The sequence below is a fragment of the Bufo gargarizans genome, chromosome 10 (genome assembly GCF_014858855.1).
Source record: "Bufo gargarizans isolate SCDJY-AF-19 chromosome 10, ASM1485885v1, whole genome shotgun sequence".
In the NCBI taxonomy this organism is placed as follows: Eukaryota; Metazoa; Chordata; class Amphibia; order Anura; family Bufonidae; genus Bufo; species Bufo gargarizans.
Genome location: NC_058089.1, coordinates 57,402,303 through 57,424,905, shown reverse-complemented (window position 1 = coordinate 57,424,905; position 22,603 = coordinate 57,402,303). Strand labels below are relative to the sequence as shown.

At 41.0% G+C, this 22,603-nt stretch overlaps 1 protein-coding gene across 1 annotated transcript in view; it reads left to right on the top strand.

Annotated features, from left to right (window-relative positions):
• LUZP2 (leucine zipper protein 2) overlaps nucleotides 1-22,603 on the top strand; it is a 586,300-nt gene that overhangs the window by 504,273 nt on the left and 59,424 nt on the right. Inside the window, exons 8-9 of the mRNA XM_044269274.1 lie at nucleotides 5,898-5,972; nucleotides 8,762-8,911. Coding sequence (XP_044125209.1) covers nucleotides 5,898-5,972; nucleotides 8,762-8,911 — 225 coding nt within the window. The remainder of the gene's footprint in view (nucleotides 1-5,897; nucleotides 5,973-8,761; nucleotides 8,912-22,603) is intronic.

Genomic DNA, 22,603 nt, shown 5'->3' with positions numbered 1-22,603 from the left:
TGCCCACATACTGCAGCGGCGCACGGGAGTGCATAGTTCACTGCCCCGCCGCCGATCAGCACCATAGGATTCAGGCCTAGTAGGCCTGAGGCCTATGCAGTAATGAAATGCCGGCGCAGGCGTGCGTGATGATGTCATTGTGCGTGCCTGTGCCGGGACGCAGCAGCACAGTGAAGTGTGCTTGCCTTCCTCTCCTCTGCAAGCGCAGGTGAGTATTTAGCTGGGAGGCTGTTGTGCGACCTCAGCACGCGCTGGAACTCTACGTTCCACATGTTGGCCAGGCTTTGTGAGCAGAAGAGGGCAGTAGTGGAATCCCTGCTGCAACATGGTTGTCGCCTTTCCAGTCAGCTTCCGCTATTCACAAGCAAGAAGTGGGCATGGATGTCTGACCTCTGTTGATAAAAATTAAGGACGACACTTTGCATGTGGAAGAGGTGGAAATGGGGGAAGACATTACACAGGGTGATAGCCAGACCACCCTCAGTTCGTTTTCTCAGCGCGAATTGGACAATAATAAGGAGGAGGAAGAGGAGCAGGGGACGGTTGCCTCCGCTACAGAGGGTGGTGCCCATGGAAGTTTAAATCCACCTGTTCTGCATGGGTGGGCAGAAGATGAGAAAGAGGATGAGGAGATTAAGAGTGATCCTCCTGATAATGACAGCAAAGTCTTGCCTGCTGGTACTCTGGCACACATGGCTGACTTCATGTTAGGCTGCCTTTCCCGCGCCCCGCGCGTTATACGCATTTTAGATAGCATGGATTACTGGTTGTTCACCCTTCTCTACCCCCACTACAAACAGAACTTCTCATCTCTCCTTCCTCTGGTGGAGAGGACAAGCAATACGGTGCAATACCAGAAGATCCTTGTTGAAAAATTGCTCCAAAATTTCTATCTGACAACGCTGGTCCGTAGTTCCTTAGCCAACCGAGGAGGGGAGACAAGGGGAACACACAGCAGTTCCAACAGAGGAGGGGTAACACTCTCCAAAGCATGGGACAGTTTTTTTTATGACACCTCGCCAGCACCCTCACCCTGATGTATGGCCTAGTGTCAAAAAGAGGGAACAATTTGGGAAAATGGTGAAGGAGTACCTAGCAGACCGTGTCACCATCCTCAATGATCCCTCAGTGCCTTACAACTACTGGATGTCCAAGCTGGACATGTGGCACTAACTGGCGCTCTACGCCTTGGAGGTGCTGGCCTGCCCTGCCACCAGCATTTTGTCTGAGCGGGTATTTAGTGCTTCTGGTTGCATTATAACAGATAAGCATATCCGCCTGTCAACTGAAAATGCTGACAGATTGACAGCAGTTGTCCTGACATATAATTTTTTAGAGGGTCAGCTCACCTTCATGCCCTCATCTACAACCTTTGAGAGGGTCAGATCACCAGCAGGCCCTCACCTACAATCTTTAACAGGGTCAGCTCACCAGCAGGCCTGCACCGTAAATCTTTTACAGGGTCAGCTCACCAGCAGGCCTTCACCTACAATCTTTTACAGGGTCAGTTTATCTGCGGGCCCTGGCATAAAATGTTTTAGAGGGTCAGCTCACCTGCAGGCCCTCACCTACAACCTTTTAGAGGGCCAACTCACCTGCAGGCTAGCACCTAAAATCTTTTACAGGGTCAGCTCACCAGCAGGCCCGCACCTAAAATCTTTTACAGGGTCATCTCACCTGCAGGCCCACACCTACAATCTTTTACATGGTCAGCTCACCCACAGGCCTGCACCGTAAGTCTTTTACAGGGTCAACTCACCTGCAGGCCCTCACCTACAACCATTTAGAAGGTCAGCTCACCAGCAGGCCCTCGCATATAATTTTTTTACAGGGTCAGCTCACCAGCAGGCCCTCACCTACAATCTTTTACAGGGTCAGCTCACCAGCAGGCCTGCACCTCAAATCTTTTACAGGGTTAGCTCACCAGCAGGCCATCACATATAATGTTTTACAGGGTCAGCTCACCAACAGGCCCTCGCATATAATTTTTTACAGTGTCAGCTCACCAGCAGGCCTTCACCTACAATCTTTTACAGGGTCAGCTCATCTGCTGGCCCTTGTATATAATGTTTTAAAGGGTCAGCTCACTTGCAGGCCCTCGCCTACAACATTTTAGAAGGTCAGCTCTGCAGCAGGCCCTCACCTACAATCTTTTACAGGGTCAGCTAACTAGCAGGCCCGCACCTAAAATCTTTTACAGGGTCAGCTCACCTGCAAGACCGCACCTAAAATCGTTTACAGGGTCAGCTCACCTAATAGGTAATTTTCACGCATGTTGCCTTGCTCGGATGTGGTAGCCGTAGCCGTTTCTCAGGCTCCCTCTCCGGAATCTAACCCTGAATCCCCGTTACCCGTAGCCACCATAGTTGGAGCTGAAAATAACCTAGAAAGATGATAGGGCAGACATCCAAGCCCTACTTTCCGACTTTTTGATGCCAGAGTTCTGGAGCGAAAGTATGATAAACTGAGGGCCCTAGACTTGTCATTATCAGTCAGATTTGAACCAAAGACCCCAGTCCTTTACGGCATCAATGGTAACCAATGGTCTATCGTGCAGGATATGTCCAATCTGTCAGATTTGGAGATAATGGGGACTTCTGAGTGTGAACACCTATTTTTATGACATTTATATGAATTAATTGGATATATATCGACTGGATTTGTCATCATGAGATTATACTTTTCAGTTTATACACTTCCTTATATCATAGCTTCTGTTTAGAGCCATTTATAATTAAAAAAAGTCACTGGCTTTTCATACATCATGCAAATCAATAGTGCAAGTAATTATGAGACACGTTATATATGTTATAAAAAGCCTCTTACTTCACTTATCAGGCTACTTTTCTAAACTAGTGTTCTTTCTGTATTCTCTGCTGTGTCCTTCTTGAGATACTAGGATGACCTGTCAGATCATTTAAAAAATCAGATTACAACTACCAATAGAAAACTTTGTAAAGGGGAGAAGGGATAAAGGTGAACTGCAGTCTGAAGACACAGTGGCTGCAGAAGCTAACATAAAGTGTTTTCCTGACTCATAGTTACTGTTTTTCACATCTATACTACGTAGAGCTTTTCTACTGTCTATCATGCTATCCTGATTCCCTTTATATTAAAGATGGTATATGGTGCAGCAGATCCAATTTGTCCACATGAATGTATTATGAGTGAATCGATTCTACCAAATTGGAATTCATCCTAAATTTCCCCCAAAAGTTTGGATTCTAACTAATCCAATTTTCAATGGAGAAAGAATGCAACTTAGGTTTCTGAGCAATATATAGATCATTTGTTGAGTTGTCTGGGGAGTAATTTTATTCATTACTGACAACACCTTGAATGCATAGTACGTGTGCAAAATATTGTAGGTCAAACAATACTACTTTGAGTTTCTGAGAAATAAATTCAAATTAGCTTTCCTAAGCCTATCTGATGCAGGCAAATGTAATATGTGCTAATTATATATTTTCCCCAGAAACCCAGGTGAGAGTTGATTGGCTTAAAATACTCCTCATGCAAACTCAGTGCCCTCTATAATAGGAACTAATACCCCAACCAAGGCCTCTTAGACAGCCAAGCAAAATTTTCCTTGCTCAGCTCTGTTAAAGGGAAGTTACCCAGAAAGAGCTGGGTTCCTGGTATGAGACACTCAGTTTTCCTTTAGGAAAGGAGACTAGCTCTTTCTGGAAAATAGAAACATTATTTATTATGGACACGAGTACAACAATAGAAAAATTGAGTAGCCATCCAAACATTGCTCAGCCCCATTTAACAGATTTATGTAGTATAACTAGGAGAATAGCTAAGCCATCCTCATATCTGTAGCTAGCGCAGGACAAAATCAATTTGTCAGTAGTGTTGAGCGTGAATATTTAAAAAGCTAATTTTTATTGCGAATATCGGAACTTTGAGAATTTGCGAATATTTAAAATATGGTGCTATATATTCGTAATGACAAATATATATATATTTTTTTTATCACAGTACACATCATGTGGTCATCTAGCTTGTGAGCCAAGGAGAAGGCTTTGTCGCAGCTTAGCAACATCCCTAGCTAGCTACCAATAGAAAAGTTGCCTACCCCTTACTATATAAAAATAACCACCCCAGAAAAAAAATATGCCAACATTTTGCAAGCGCAAATATATTGGAGCACTCTATCTGCATATAAAGCTATTCTAATGTTCTGCCGTGTCAACCATTTTCTACAGTCTCAGGATACTTATACCAGCTTGAAAAGTGACCCACGCCTGTATTTCATGCTCGTTACGCAAATATTGCATTGCCGATTTTCACAATCAAGAATAAAATCTCAAAATTCGCTAATTCACAAATATATAACAAATATTCAAAAAAATATGCACAAAATATCGCAAATTCAAATATTGCCCCTGCCGTCATCACTATTTATCAGAACAAAACAGGTAGAAACAGCTTTTCTGGTTAAGAGGCCTTTAGGGGGACCTCTGGGTAGGTATTATATCTATCATGGAGACCAGAATCTTTCCAGAAAAAAAATATAAGTCCTAGGAAATCAGAGAGCGTTAAATACAAACTTTCAGGGAAACTGGAGCATATTTGATTTGGATACAATAGATTCATATTTGAATTACATTTTTTCCAAAATTTAGCTAATCAGACCCACAACAAATTTTAAAAAATGTGGTCATCTCTAATTGGCTCCATACATATTTTTCCTCTACTCCCTTTCTCTGGCCTGACACAGCCTTTCAGCTCTCCTGGCTACAATCTTTGGCTTCCTAACTGCCTACTTTATAGTCCTTTCAGCACCACTACATCTAGATACCAACTGACAAATATTCTGGGTACAAAGACCTTGCGATCTTCTTGAGGCAAAGTCCATACCTCATTAAGGTATGAAGGGGTTATCCAGCTTTGTACTATTGATGACCAGTCCTCTGTAAACACTGTTGACAATGCAGCGCCTATGTGATTGCTGCTTCCTTTTTCAAAACGATGACCGTTTTGGGGTGCTGCAAGAGTTGGACCCCCACTAATCTAAAATTGATGACCTACAGTATCTTGAGGATGTAATCAATATTACAAAGCTAGACAGCCTCTAATAAGTATGAATTCCTAGAGGATCCCTTAGACTGTGCACACCAGTCTACAGCTTGCACCAAACCAGTTGCAGTATGAAGGGTCAGCTATTTAGTCGCTAAATGTAACACATATCCAGCAAGTAAATGCATTACAGGGAGGCAACCACATTTTATTTTATACTTTTCATACCCAATAGTTATATTGAGACAATTATCTATAATCCCTTTAAAAAAGGTTATTATTAAGCATCATCCATATGTGTAGACAGTCATATATAAAATTGAAATGACTGAAACCCCTATACAGAAACCATACAATATTCAAATATATTACTCACGTAGGTTTTACAAGAATTTTATAAGCAAACACTCCTTGTAAACAATATGTATTTTTCATGCGCTTGTTTCAGAATCAACCAGTTTGGCAAGCGGGCATCAATTGTTAACAGGGTATATAAAATGACAGATGAATATACCAAGGAATAAAACAATGTATTATGTTATTATTCATACATTCCTGACAATGTATGATTGCTGTATTGCCATAAAGCAGGTATGTTCCTGGGAGATGATGTGTGTATTCTATTGAAATGCTAAGCCTTAAGATGTTTTCTTATGAGAGTACAAATCATTTTAATAGACTTTCCAGAGAAGGAGGGAGCCATGATTCGAAGCTACCATCTGTGAGTTCATAATTAGTTAATTAAATAGCATATTATAAATGGCCATACATGTTTATGAGTTACACAGCCATTTGCATTCCAAGCCCAATAAATGGCTGATACTGTTTGTGTCTCCTGACAGCATGGCTGAGGCTCTAATTCTTTTTCATAGGCACAACAGCTAACTGATCTGGAGCAGAAATTGACAGTGGCGAAGAGAGAAATGGAAACAGCATCACTGGATAATGTAAGAGCTTGTTACTATGCAGCAGACTAGTGAATATTTATAGCATATAATAATATACTAATATTTCAGGTTGTTTACTCAAGACCTTTCCATGTTAAACAGTGGGGAACGGCTACATTTTGCATCGCTCATTTTGGAGGAATCATCACCTTCATACATTACACTGGATAGACCACTGATTTCAATGGACACAGTGCAATACTTATTTTCCCCTGTGGAGGTGCTGCAGGGGAACTGAACACTTGTTTCCAGGTTCCCCCCTTCCCCACATATTGTGGATGATTAGTGGCAGTGCCCACAGCAGGACATTCTAAAATCAGCATTTTGCAAAGTGTCCATAAAGTGGACAGCCTCTCAAAATTCAATCACCAGCAGCCAAAAATTGAAGATAATCCACCTAAAATCTGCAGTCATTTTTTTTTCAAATTAGATTTTTTTAGAAGATTATTAATAAATTTTGAAATGTTACAACATTTTTTAAAATGTGCATGTTATATTATAGATGAGCAAAGTTGTCAAAAATTATTTGGCAGCTTTGCCGATGTTCACAAAAAAATTTGATTCGTAACGAATGACTTGAATCGCATTCCATTTTATCTAGCGGATGCAATGACGGGGAACGATGATCTTGCCTCCCTCTCGTCATTGAATCCCTCAGTTCAATGCTGATCACGGCATCTGTCACATTGAGGCCTTTCAGGGGTTAATCAGGGGTCTAAAAAAATATATACTCACCTCATCCTTTTTCTCGTGGAGAAGCCGCCACGGCCATCTTGATTGAAGAAAACATGCCAAATCTCGTGTGCTGACGTGATGAGCCCGTCATCACACTTGGAAGATGCAGTTACGACTGTGACGTCCTTCCTTTAAGCAAATGCATGAGGTGACTCTTTTTTTTTTACCGCCATTTCAGGGAAAATTGATTAGTTGCCACAAAGCACCAGGATTATTTTTTTCCGGAAATTCAATTTGTTTAACTTCGATGCCCTCAACACTAGTCCTAATATACAGTAGTTAGTGCTATTCTCAAGATATGTTAGAGTTTCCTTTTTGTAATGCCTTCGTATGTGCAGCAGACATTTGCTCCAAAAGATGCAAATCATTAGTAAATTGGTAGCATTTTCTGACTCTTCTTAGCCACAACCTTTTTTATGGACACCTGTAAAATATCAAGGTGAGCGTAAAAATGTATAAAATTAGAAAAATAAATATTACCCTTTTTGTGTATTGTGGAACAAAACTCTGAGAATGTTTTTGGACTCCCAGACTGGCTGTGGTAGGTTTTGATCGCCATATTGACACACCCTAACCCTGCTACGTCTTTAAGTCACACAATGCAGCCCTTGCTCATACAGTTTAAAGTAATGTTTAAAGAGGTTGTCCAGGATTAGAAAAAACATGCCTATTTCCCAAAAACAGGACCACATCTATTCACAGGTTGCATGCAGCATTTCATATCTGTCCCATGGATTCCAATGAAGCTAAAGCTACAATACCAGACTCAACCCATGGACAGGTGTGTTACTTTTTTTGGAACAAAGCAGCAATGTATTTCTAATCCCCGACAACCCCTGTAATGACTAGAGCAGGGTAGCAGCACTCACAGTTTTAGCACCTATATAGATTATGAATGTGCTTATACAAATAAACACTGCACCTTATTTTTAGTATATGATTTATGTTTTATTAATTCATTATACAGTAAAAACATCTCTAATTTGCCATCATTGGCACCTGATAATAGAGTATCATATATTCTAGATTGTTAGATGGTCATAAAAAATCATATAAAAAAAGAAACCTTCAGGAAAAAAAATAATATATCAAAATGTTACCTTGTAGGAAACAAGTGTTAGATTCTCAGAACTTCTGATTTAGTAGATTAGAGATTCACTTGCCCAACTTTACTAATTTGAATACACCTCTAGGTTGTCTTAAATTGTGCCAAATTTTAGTATGGCTTAGTTGGACAGGGGGAGTGTCCTAAAGTAAAACATTTAGTACCACAATTGTGCAACAATTCTGACTTACAATTATGTCACAAATAGAGATGGGTGAATCAATTTGTTAGAATCAAAATTCAACCCAAATTTTTGAAACAATTCAGTAGATTAAGAATTTCTTCAGATTTGTTTAGGTAGAATTTTTCCAGAGAGATATATAGAAAGATGGAAAGAGAGAGAGTGAGAGAGATAAAAAGAGATTGTAATTTAAAGCACTTTTAATTCAAGTAAAGTCAATTTGTACCCAAATATCTTGGCTGATTTGTCCTAAATTGGACTAAAATAAGTTTTAGGAAATTTACTCATCTCTAATCACAACCTAAGGGCTCATGCACACGACCGTGTTCTGGCCACGCCCGTGGAATAAGTCCACTCCTGTTTTTTGTTTGAGTCCGCGATACAGATCTGACAGGTCCACCGCAAAAAAGTAGTGCATGCACTACTTTTTTGGGGTGTGGAGGCATGAACATAAAACCCCCGGAAGCACAGCACTCTGTAGTGCTTTCGTGGGCTTCCGATCCATGCCTCCGTTCCATACCGCACCGCATCTCCCGGATTGTGGACCCATTCAAATGAAGGCATGAGCCCTTAGTCAACCATTAGATGGTATAGAGTCAGAGAAAGGTGTCTATCGTCCAGTCTGATCCTCTGAGATAAATCTGTTGCAGGTCTATACAGCTTGTCTAAGCCTACGCCATCTACAGTCCTCAAATATGATTTACGTATTCTCATTATTTTTGAAGACTCTTAAGTTACTGCATCTGACCTAAAGTTCTATTTCTCCAGGAATCTCAACTAAAAGCTTTAAAAGAAACCGTACAACTCTGTCTATCTTCAGTTTTACACAATCAACCCCCAGCTGTAAGCATCTTCTCATCAAGGCCAAGTGAGAAGCTAACATCTTTAAGAGGAACTTTAGAGACGCCTACCACAGAGGTACTCATTATCTATTTCTACAGTCCTTGAAAACAAGATGTGCTATTACCAACTATTCACTGTGTCTCACCATAGCACTTATTAGATCTTATATTGAGTTGACCAAGCATTCACTAGTTGATGCTAAACAATAGTAAGAGCTCTTTATGTTACTTCTGCATGACTTTCCTATGCCAGAAATATATATACAATGTAATTAAAGGAAATCTACCAGCAAGATACATGACACATACACTTTTTATAATCTGATTTTATAAAAAATTTATTGGACAATTTTTTATTTCTATTTCCTATACCTCATGGGGCTGCCATCTACCCCAAGTAACTATTTGGCTTTATTAACAGCATTCAGTGATATGTTTTACAGTAGCACATGGACCATAGAAACCTATAGACTAGAGATGACTCATTGACTTCTATGGGAGTGTGTTGTGAGAGAACTCTAAAGCAGGAGGGGAAGGAGGTGAACTGTAACCATCGCCTATTGATAGCAGATTCTGTGTAGTCTGCCTTCAGCTTTATACTAGAAGTGTTGCCATACAATGGGAGGTCTGATGGAAGTGATCTCTACAGAAAAGGAAGTGTCAGCATATTTTGAGACAGTGTGAAAATTGCTAGATTTCAAAAAATTATTTTAATATAGCTACATGGAAAATTATTTTAAAAAAATCACAAAAAAGTTATAGAAAATCATTTAAAAAACATATTAAAACAATAGATCATATTTTGACTGCTATGTTGTATGTTATTAGTATTGAGCGAATCTAAGCCAAACAAATTAACTTCAATCCAATTTCAGGAAAAATTTGATTTGCTGCGAAGGCGAATTTCCTGAAATGGTGGTAAAAAAAACTTCCCATCTCATCCATTGGCTCACGGAGAGGCTGTCGCGGACATCTTGATTGAAGATGCAGTGCAAAATCTCACCCAGGGAAACATGTGATGTCACAATGATGACTTCATCGCAGTCGCATCAATGTAATCACGTCAATCAAAATGGCCGCGACGGCCAACATTAATGGTATAATACATAAATAGTACCAGTGAATTTGTTTTTTTTTATTGTAATCTGCACTGTACATAACAGCAAGCAGATCAGAACTAGTCAGTCACTAGTGAGAAAGAAAGAAAGAATGAATACAGATACAGTATGTGATAATAGACAATAAGATAGACAGATAAACAAGCTACCTATCATACAGACATACAGAAAGACAGATAATGGATAGACAGAAGATAGACATACAGATATATAGATAGATAGATAGATAGATAGATTATAGACAGAAGCTAGTCGATAGATATATAGATAGATAGATTATAGATAGATAGATAGTCGATAGATAGATAGATAGATAGATAGTTGATAGATAGATAGATAGATAGATAGTCGATAGATAGATAGATAGTCGATAGATAGTTAGATAGATAGTCGATAGATAGATAGATAGATATTTAGATAGATGATAGACAGATATATAGATGGATAGATAGATAGATAGACTGTGCCTTGCAGTAACACGCATAGGGAGTCTGCTTTGGTAGTGAAACAATACTGTGAGTCAGTATGACCTGCAGATGACAGACGTCGCTCTTAGAATCACTGCACACTTCACTTATTTGGGCAGTTACGGGGCCAAAACTCACCAATAACTCAAGTATGAACTCAGCCTTACAGGTTGATGTTAGCGCCAAGCAGAAGCGCACTCTTTTTACACAGTCGCCAGCTGATTCCATATATATTTCTACAGAACCTGTTCTGTTAAACGTGTATACAAGTAGAGCCCCCCCAGACAGAGTTGAGAGGGTGTCAGCAGTAAGTTTGTATTGAATTTGTCACTGATTAATTTGCCCTTCCTCTGATCCATCAGAAACACAAAAACGGATCCTGTCTGTGGAGCATCCGCCTTCACTCGGTCAGCATTTACTCAATAACCCATCAGTATTGCTAATGCCCAAAAAAAACAGGAATGGATCTAAAACAGAGATGACACGTGAATGGAATATTTGCATGTCTTCTGTGTTTTGTACCCACTCCTGCTTTTGTTTACCAAATCATAAGCCATTTCTGATGGGACCATACAGGCCTTACAGCTGCTACACAGACAGGATCCATTGTGGATCTAATTTTTCCTTCATTCTGACAGATCAGAAGAAAGGTCAAATAAATCTTGAATGTCAGCCAGGCAAAAAGGAAAAATAGTGGCCCAGTCATGAAGTGGGGATTGTGGGAACAGCATGAGAAGTCCACAGAGTGGACCTATGACATAATGGTGAGGTGGAGGTAGCATGAGGAGACCATAGAGTAACCCATTGAAAGAGTTTAGGGGCGGCGGCAGCATCAGGAGGCCACAGAGTGGCAAGACGACGAGAGATTGTGGAGGTGGCAGCAGCATGAGGAGGCCACAGAGTGGCAAGAAGACAAACTGTGGAGATGTCAGCAGCATGAGGAGGCCAGAGTAGCACGACAAATAGAGACTGGGGAGGTGGCAGTAGCATGAGGAGGCCACAGAGTGGCACCATGACAAAGTGTGGAGGTGTCAGCAGTTTGAGGAGGCTACCAAGTGGAACACTGACAGAGTCTGGATTTGGCAGCAGTATGAGGAGGACACTGAGTTGCACAATGGCAAAGTCTGGAGTTGGCAGCAGCATGAGGAGACCACAGAGTGGCCCAATGACAGAGTGTGGAGGTGGCGGCAGCAGCAGCATCAGGAGGAGGCCACCGGGTGGCACAATGACTGAGTCTAGAGGTGGTAGCAGCATCAGGAGGCCAGAGAGTGGCAAAATGACCGAGTCTGGAGGTGGCGACACCAGCAGCAGCACCAGGAGGATACCACGGAGTGGCAAGGTGACATACCTGTAGTGTGGAGATGCCGGCAGCAGCAGCATCGGGATGAGGCCACAGAGTGGCACAATGACCGAGTCTGGAGGTGGCGACAGCAGCAGAATCAGGAAGATACCACAAAGTGGCAAGTTGACATAGTGTGGAGGTAGCGGCAGCAGCAGCATCAGAACGAGGCCACAGAGTGGCACAATGGCTGAGTCTGGAGGTGGTGACAGCAGCAGCATCCAGAGGATACCACAGAGTGGCAGGGTGACATAGTGTGGAGATGGCAGCAGCAGTATCAGGATACCACAGAGTGGCAAGGTGACATAATGGGGAGATTGCAGCAGCAGCATCATGATACCACAGAGTGGCAAGGTGACATAGTGTGGAGATGGCAGCAGCAGGATACCACAGATGGGCAAGGTGAAAGAGTGTGGAGATGGCAGTAGCAGCAGCATCAGGAGGATACCACAGAGTGTCTAGGTGACATAGTGTGGAGATGGCAGTAGCAGCATCAGGATACCACAGAGTGACAAGGTGACATAGTGTGCAGATGGCAGTAACAGCAGCAGCATCAGGAGACCACAGAGTGGCAAGGTGACATAGTGTGGAGATGGCAGTACAGCAGCATCAGGATATCACAGAGTGGCAAGGTGATATAGTGTGGAGATGGCAGTAGCAGCATCAGCATCAGGATACCAGCAGAGTGGCAAGGTGACTTTGTGTGGAGATGGCAGTAGAAGCAGCATTAGGATATCACAGAGTGGCAAGGTGACATAGTGTGGAGATGGTAGTAGCCTCAGCAGCATCAGGATACCACAGAATGGCAAGGTGACATAGTGTTGAGGTGGCAGTAGCAGCAGCATCAGTAGGAAGAGAAGAGCTACTCAACTAGACTAAACTAAACTAGTACATGGATTGCAGGATAAAACTAACCAGGAAAGATTAAAGGACCTTAACATGTCTAGCTTGGAAGAAAGATGAGACAGAGGGGATATGATAGAAACGTTTAAATACTTTAAGGGAATCAACAAGGTAAAAGAGGAGAAAATGTTTAAAAGAAGAAAAACTACTACAAGAGGACATAGTTTTAAATTAGAGGGGCAAAGGTTTAAAAGTAATATCAGGAAGTATTACTTAACTGAGAGAGTAGTGGATACATGGAATAGCCTCCCTGCAGAAACTGCAACTACAGTGAAGGAGTTTTAGCATGCATGGGATAGGCATAAGGCCATCCTTCATATAAGATAGGGCCAGGGGCTATTCATAGTATTCAGTATATTGGGCAGACTAGGTGGGCCAAATGGTTCTTATCTGCCGACACATGCTATGTTTCTATACCACAGAGTGGCAAGATGACATAGTGTGGAGATTGCAGCAGCATCAGGATACCACAGAATGGCAAGGTGAAATAGTGTGGAGATGTCAGTAGCTGCAGCATCAAGATACCACAGAGTGGCAAGGTGACTTTGTGTGGAGATGGCAGTAGCAGTAGCAGAAGCATCAGGATAGCCACAGAGTGGAAAGGTGACATAGTGTGGAGATGGCAGAAGCAGCAGCATCAGGAGTATACCACAGAGTGGCAAGGTGACATAGTGTAGATATGGCAGTAGCAGCATCAGGATACCACATATGGTGACGCTGCATATGTTGACGCAGGGCTGTGGGGCCAACATTGTCACCCTGGCCACGTTTAACCTTCTGCCCACATATTCTACATATGGCCATGTTAACCTCCTCAGATGGCTTAACAAAAAACTGCCACACCGCCGAGTAGGTGATTTTCTTTTCAACAGTCCACACTGAATGACTGCTACTGCCGCTGCTTCCGTGAACCTCTGCACCACTACTTCCCGGGCAGCTAGGTGGTCTACCCAGGGCACATTTGGCTCCCGACCTCCCACTTCAGCCACCCTACTGACTCCCAGCCATGCTTTCAACACAAATAACCGCCGACGTGAACTGAGAATATATATTTTCTCTTTGTACTGAAATAGGCCTCTAAACGCTTTCAATACATATAACCGCAAATGTGAACTGAGAATATATTTTTCTTTTTGTACTGAAATAGGCCACTAAACGCTTTCAACACATTTAACCGCCAACGTGAACTGAGAACATATTTTTCTTTTTGTAATGAAATAGGCCACTAAATGCTTTCAACACATTAAAGTGCAGTGAGAATATAATTTTATTTCTGTACTGAAATAGGCCTTTAAACACTTTCACTACAAATAGCTGCAACAGTGAAGTGCGTATATTTTTTTCTTTCTGTACTGAAATTGGCCACTAAACGCCTTTGCCAGAAATAAATGCACCAGTAAAGTGCGTATATACTTTTCTTTCTGTAATGAAATAGGCCACTAAATGCTTTTTCCAGAAATAAATGCAGCAGTTAAGTGCGTATATTTTTTTCTTTCTATACTAAAATAGGCCACTAAACACTTTCAACACATAACTGCAAAAGTGAACTGAGAATATATTTTTCTATTTGTACTGAAATAGGCCAGTAAATGCTTTTAGCAGAAATAAATGCACCAGTGAAGTGCGTACATATTTTTCTTTCTCTACTGAAATAGGCCTCTAAACGCTTTTGCCACTAATAACTGCACCAGTGAAGTGCGTATATTTTTTCTTTCTTTACTGAAATAAGCCACTAAATGCTTTCAACACATATAACTGCAGAAGTGAACTGAGAATATATTTTTCTTTCTGTAAATGCTTTTAGCAGAAATAAATGCACCAGTGAAGTGCGAACATTTTTTCTTTCTGTACTGAAATAGGCCACTAAACGCTTTTTCAGAAATAAATGCACCAGTTAAGTGTGTATATTTTTTTCTTTTTGTACTAAAATAGGTCACTAAACGCTTTTGCCACAAATAACTACACCAGTGAAGTGCGTATATATTTTTCTTCTGTTCGCTTTTAAAACATAACTGCAGAAGTGAACTGAGAATATATTTTTCCACAGATATAAGCCACTAAAGGCTTTTCAGCATAGCACTTGCACCCCAAAAACAAATTGCTGGAATGACAGAGCTGAATATTGGCTTTTTGGATCCCCAAATAATCTTTCCCTTCACTTGTAAAGCACTTTTCTAGCATTGTCCTTAGCGCCTTCTGAAGTCTCTCCCTGCACTAAGATGTTGTGAAATAACTGTTCCCTATCCTTTCCCTGGACTTATAAATCGTTTTTTCAGTTTCTTTGTTTGCAATGAGGTTTTTCCTATTGCTGTCCCTAGCGCCTTCTCACGTCTGTCCCTGCACTCAGAATGCTGGAAAATGGCAGAATCTAAAATTGCTGCTGTATTTATAGAGCTGTGACATAACAGGGCTGTCTGCTGATTGGCTGCATGCATGCATGTCAATCTGGATGATCCCGCCTTCCCAGAGCTCCTTACGCCATGTCCTCAGTCCTCACATGTGTAGCCGCCATTTTAGGAAAAATTGTGATTCGTTACCACGAAGCATGAGGAAATTTGCATTCGTTGCGAATCTAATTTTTCCTGAAATTCGGATCGAATTCCACTTGGTCAGCTTCGATTCGTTCATCTCTAATAATAGATATGGGATAGATAGATAGATAGATAATAGATATGAGAGATAGATAGATAGATAAATAGATAAATAGATAGATATAGAGATAGATAGATAATAGATATGAGATAGATAGATAGATAGATAGATAGAATCAGATCTTTTTATAGAACCATTTCCTGTTTGAGGGATGCAGTTTCTCGGATTTCATTAGCAGGTACTTTACTTGAACTAGGAATGAAGGTACTTATTTCCTGCAGGCTTACAAACATTTTACACTGCAGATTATTCATTTATTCATCTGCATGGATTTTTTTTCCTATTGGCACAGGAAGTCTCAGTGGAAGAATCCTTATGAATTCTGTCCCCTTTGATAAGCAACAACCGAACCATAAGGGACCAAAACTGACGCTTTGCACATATATATTACACCTTCAAAGTATTACTGATGGGACCTGGAATTGTATTTGTATGTGGAATGCTTCATATAATTTTTTTTTTTTTTACTTTGAGGACCTTGACATGTAATGGTAAAGTAATAGATAAAATCGATTTATGTTTAACTAGTAATTTTATGCTATGAAAAATTTACATTCAGCCAAATGGATCTGAAATCCCATTGATACTCCCTATACTTTGATGTCTACAGGGCATAATATCCCTGAACATACTGACTTATTGTTATTCAACCATTAATATTTTATTCCTTAGAGAAGCAGTGTGGTTTAGAAAGCCAAACAACCCAAGTATCATCGTGTGATATCATGAGTGAGTTTGGGATAGTTAACATGCTGTGACATCACAACTAGTTTTAGCCATGAAAGCTATTGTGACATCACAACTGTGCTTTAGTTAAAGGACAGATTTGTACCTATGACACTGGCTGACCTGTGCACATGTGAGCTTGGCAGCTGAAGGCATCTGTATTGGTCACATCAGGGGTGTAGCTAGAACTGAAAATTGGGTCAAATTTGAATTCTAAAGAATCGTTTGCTCATCTCTAGTTAGGACTATAGGGTACAGTGTTTATACTATATACTCTAAAAGGGGTTCCACAGTATATAAGACATGAGAGTTCTCTGTTAGGGCTCTTTCACATGACTGTGTGAAGCCCGTGCCCATGCTGTGGACCTCAATTTGCTGTCCTGTTCCACCTGATGGATGTGTCATGCGTCAAAGTTCTTCACAATGCTAAGAATATTAACTGTTAGGCGAACCGTGAATGAGCAAAGTTCGGCGCAAAACAACCACCGGGCAAACCGCAAGGCCATCTCTACATACATACATACATACATACATACATAGTGCTGTGATGTCACAAGTTCACAATAATACTTAGTGCAGAATTCACTAATAAGTAGTCAGAACTGTTAAAATGTGAAGTTGTATGTATTGCGCCAAAAATATTCGCATCATTAGTGCCTGATTTTGCAATCGCAAATATAATGGAGCACTCTATCTACATATAAAGCTATTGTAATGTTCTGCTGTGCCAACCATTTTCTCCAGTCTCAGTAAACTTCTAGCAGCTTGAAAAATGTAGCTATAGTAACCCACGCCTGTATTTCGAGTGCATTGCACGAATATTACGATGGCAATTTTTCGCGATCAAGAAAGTAATCTCGAATTTGCGAATATATGACGAACATTCTACCAAATATTCACGAAATATCGCAAATTCGAAAAATGCCCCTGCCACTCATCACTAGTCACCACGATAGCAGGCAAGATTTCGCACCAGATCTTCAAGATGGCAGCGGCTGGCCCTTTGCGAGCAAATGGAGGTGGTAAGTTTGATTTAAAAAAAAAATTATGTAAATTTTACACCGTTTTTACACTCAGATACTGCGATCATGTATGAACCCTGTATCTGAGGAGTACAATGATGGGGGCAGCGCTATTGCAGCTCCCTGTTATTGCACCCGCTACCCGCTACTTACCAAAAAATGCGCTTTGTGATGAAGTAAATCGTCACAAAGCAAATTTTGGGGTTATTTTAAAATTCACTCATCTCTAATAATGATGATCATTTCAACCCATGAACACTGTGATATTCCTTCTACACCTGATCCTAATCCCAAAAGCAATCATGTAAACCTGCAGCTTTTCCATTTCCAATCCATAACAATGAAATTTACTACATAAAGATGAGCAAATCGATTTTAAATTAATTGAATTTGACCAGAATTTTCCAAACATCAGGGTCAAATCTAAATCCAAATTTAATTTAATGTCTTAAAATTAGCATCAGACATTTTTTAGATCAAAAGACAGGAGAGATGAGGAAGGGAGATCATATGACCCCAGGCAGTGTGTATGTGTTGCCGCCAAAAGGTAAATATTTCTAGTCCATTTATAAAATTAAAAAAATCCTAAAGTGCAACTTTTTATTTATTTATTTATTTATATATATAGAGGTTGTTGTTACCACCAGCAGACATGTGTTTACCCATAGCCATATATGTCACTTTAAGATAACTAATGTGGCTTGGGGTTAAAGAACTCAAAATAAATTGTGTAAAGTCCTATGAGACTCCAGAATGTCAACCACAATGTTTTAGGGCAGTTGAAGCACTTTTGATTCGGGTTGAATTTATTCAGTCCTGAGTAGAATCACTTGACCGATTCGGTCGAATCGAATCAAGAAATCCACTCATCCCTAATGCCGTATAGACAACACAATGATGCAATATACAACACGCAGTAATCGAAGACAAACATGCGGCATGCTGTAGGAAATTGAGATCTTGTGTTCCTCCAAAGATCAAACAGAAGAGTTTGTAAGATTCTGTCATCTTCTGGTCAAGATCTCGTGTGCTAGGCTCAGCATGTGCTTCTTTGTGCTTCTCGTATAATTATCACAACATAAAAGAGATGCTTTTTTATTGTCTGTTTATACCGTTCCTCTACTTCTAAGGCAAATGCCATGCAATTATCTCATGCTGCCCACACAGGATTGTAGAATCTCTGTGTCTTTCATCTTTTATCGTGAAGACAGACACCACAATAACGGTATCAGATTGACATGTAGCAAGTTTAGGTAAGTTTAGGTTCACCATTTATAAAATATTAGATCTCATTCTGATATATAGTAGTAGAGAATGGTCAGACATACTGTCTGTCGAACCCAGTCCTGTAACACTGTGTGGTCATGTCGCCCTTGCAACTCTATCTACGTTGTGGTCGAGTACCACGCGGCCGTACGGCTGCAGTGGGATCTAATTAAGCTAATAAAGTCCACATGTTTTGTCGGTTTGCACTAGTTATGGCCATTAACAATGCAGACTGACTAGAGAGTGTGGTCTTGTTAGTTTAATTAGAGTCCACACCTTGGCCGAGACACGACTGGGCCATGTAGTCGTACCCTCAGATACTAGTACGTAATATGAGAGCATGTAAGCTACCCACGTGTATATGTCCAGCCTGAGAGAGGTGTATGTGTAGAAGGTGTCCAGAGTGTGAGTGGTGCAGGTGAGACATGTGTCTTGTATGTGAGCGGCGAGTGTGCAGTAGATGCTTAGTGTGTAATTAGTGCATATGCAGAATGTGGTCAGATGTGAATGATGAGAAGCATGTCCAGTGTATGAGTAATGCATGAAAGGCTTGTGTCCAGTATGTAAGTGATGCATGCAAGGCAAGTGTCTATTTTGTCCATGAGATATGTGCAGCATGTGTCCAGCGTGAATTGCATGTATGCTGCATGTGTGTATTATTCATGTGTCTATTGCGTCCGTGGGATGTGTGCAGCATGTGTGAAATGTGTGAGTGATGCATGTGAGGCATATGCGTTGCATGTGTGCAGTGTATGAGTTGTGCATGTGAATCATGTGTCCAGTGTGATTCTGGCTTGCTAGGGATGTGTCTATTGCATCAATGCGATGTGTGCATCATGTGCCCAATGGGTGAGTGATGCATGCAAGGCATTGTGTCAGTGGTATGTGTGCAGCATGTGTCCCGTGTGTGAGGGATACAGTCAATCTTAAGCAGTAGTGTTGATCGCAAATATTCTAATTGCAAATTTTAATCGTGAATATCGGCACTTCGAGAATTCGCAAAGACGTAGAGTATAGATTTTTTTTTATATCAGTAACCTCCCTTCTTGCTTGTGGGCCAATGAGAAGGCTGCAATATCTTTGTCAGAGCTTAGCAACATCCCTAGCAACCAATAGGAAAGTTGCCTACCCCTTACTATATAAGAACCTCCCCGGCAGCCATTTTCTGTAGTGTAATGAAGTTCTGAGAGAGAGAGAGAGAGAGAGCAGTGTCATTGCCGTGCTCTGCGCTTTCATCTGGATCCTATTCCTTATCCAATTAAATTAGATAGTTAGTTAGTTAGCTCATATATATAATACAGATAGTTAGTGGGAGATAGTCAGTGTAGGTTAGATCGTGATATAGTGTAGCTGATAGGTTCCAGTGCAGGGTGTTAGGTAGTGTGATAGGGATTACTGTTTCTCTGCTGTCCATACATACATGCTACAGACATAGTGCTGTGATGTCACAACAATACTTAGTGCACCAATCAGTAATATCTACTCAGACCTGGTAAAATGTGAAGTTGCACGTATTGTATTGTGCAAAAAATCTGTGAATCATTAGTGTCGATTTGCACAATGGGGAAAATAGTGACGAGATCACAAATTCTAGAATTTGCTAATTCATTGCGAATATTATGCGAAAAATTCCTGAAATATCGCAAAAACATATATTGATTATGCCGCTCATCACTATTAAGCAGCATTCCAACCCAACTTGTGAAAAAATTATATTATAGTCCTCAGGATACCTGGTTGTAGTCCACAGGATAAGTGGTGCACACGGATGGGGACCCAGGCTTATGGGTCCCAAACGGTTAGGGCTGTTTGACACGAGCGGATGCCGTGCGTGACATCCGCTCCGTGATTGACAGCCAAGACCCGATGCAGACTGCAGAAGCACGGAGCATTAACATGACTGATAATGCTCCGTGCCTCTCTGTGACCTCTTTACTACGGAATCACGGTGACAACTTTATCTCACTGTGATTTCGTAGTAAAGAGATCACAGAGAGGCACGGAGCATTATCAATCATGTCAAGACCCGCATCGGGTCTTGGCTGTCATTGACGGAGCGGATGTCACGCACGGCATCCGCTCGTGTGATACAGCCCTTAGTAGAAGGGATCCTCAGCACTCGTTAGTTCAACACCATCTAGCAGTTTATTTAGACAACAAACATGGCGATGTTTTGATGTAAAGTCTTTAGCAAGCTTGATAAAGACTTCATGTCGAAACGTCGCCATGTCTGTTGTCTAAATAAACTGCAAGATGATGTTGAACTGACGAGTGCTGTGGATCCCTTCTACTTGCTCAGTGTGTGAGGGATGCATGTGAGGCAAGTGTCTACTGTGTCAGCAGTATGCAGGGGGGCACTACCAACGAGGCGCGGTAAGGCAATTGCCTCAGGCAGCACCAGGTGGTGGCAAGAGGGGGGCAGCAGAAGAAGGGATTATCTGTTTCTGCAGTATAATATTGGGAAGCACCGTGGGTACAGTATGTGGCGCTGTATTACCCTGTATGCCTTGTAGCTCTGTATGTAATGTTTTCCAAGTATGTCTTTAACAGTAGGGCTGGAGGGAAGGGGTTAGGTTAAGAAATTGGCATTGAGGGGTCGCAGTGCCGTTTCAGCTTTTGCTACAGGCAGCAGAAAGGCTAGGTGCACCCCTGGCAGTATGCGAGCATCATGTGTGCAGTGGGCGAGTGATGCATGCAAGGCATGTGTCTATTGTGCCAGTGGGATGTGTGCAGCATGTGTCCAGTGTGCGAAGGATGCATGGCATGTATGTGTTTATTGTGTCAGCGGTTTGTGTGCTGCATGTGTGCATTGTGCAGTCAGACGGATAGAGCTGGACTAGACCTAACCATATATTATATGGTCCTTCATTCATTTCAATAGGTGCTGTGCAAAATTACATTTCCTGTGTAGCGACCATGGTTCTTCTAAAATATAATAGCTGATCTCTGGGACAGCTGATAAAACAATCCTTTTAAATATTCATTTTAAATTATTGAAAATCCTATTACAATGGATTGAATGGATAAAGCACTGTAGTCTGCTATGGGCATTTTTGCTTTTCCGTCTTCTACATTCCAGTACAGTACCACTATGGGCTGTTGCAGTTCTGTCTTGTATTTGTTCTTGCTATTGATTTTAAGCTATTTAAGCAGCGCAGTCACTTTCCTGTGACCTCATGCTTCAGTGGTTTTAAACACTGTGAAAATTCGTTTTTGGAACAGATGTTACAGAGGAAGAAGACATGGTCTCCCCAACGGCTCTCGCCAGCCTGACCAGAGCTTGTTTGGCTAACTTTTGTATCTTAGGGGACAAGTGAGTTGGCAGACTGTGAGGTTCCCCTAGTCAGTAGAGCTGATACCGCTGCTATAGATGACAATAGCACTGGGAATTTCTCACTTCCAAAACTTGCAGCAGTGTTCTATGAAGAAAAAAATAACAGTTTCACAGTATACTGAGCATTTTATAAGACGGGAGATAAGCGCACCAGCTCTATTTAGTTGGGATGTAGAGGTGCCAAGGAAAACTCCTGAGCAACATGTTCCGTGTGCTATCAAAGAACAGTCAGTGGGGTAGGTTTACTAATAGTGTCATACTTTGTCTAAGAATTTGAATCACAATCTTAATTTTAGACAAAAATATTCTGTTGCATGGACCTTTCGTAGAGTATCATAAATCCTGTACCAGCTTTAGAAAAATTCAGTCTGTGTGCCAAAAAATGTGTCTGTGCTCCAAAATAACTGTCTAGTCTAAAGTTTACGCCCCCTATAGGTTGCGTCATTTTAGTGCAAAAATGCACCAACATTTTGATACATTTTTTGGCACACGGAGGTGCATTTAGACCGTGCTCCCTTTATTACGCAAAGCCACATACATTCCTAATGAAGAAACCTTTCTTGTAGGACAATGCATAAAAAATAAATAAAAACTTAGAAAAATGTAAAATAGTTGGTGGTGAATGCACACCAGTTTTTTTTTGTTTACTTTTTTTATGCAAAATGATAAAAAAAATGAAGTGTTTTCAGTAGTAAATATCCTAGTTCCAGTAGAAACTTTACTAGTTTAAAGGGCATCTGTCAGCAGATTTGTCCCTATGACACTGGCTGACCTGTTACATGTGCACTTGGTAGCTAAAGACTTCTGTGTTGGTCCCATGTTCATATGATATGTGCCCGCATTGCTAAGAAAAATTATGTTTTATTATACGCAAAAGAGCCTCTAGGAGCAACGGGGGCGTTACACCTGGAGGCTCTATTCTTTCTGCCACTAACACACCC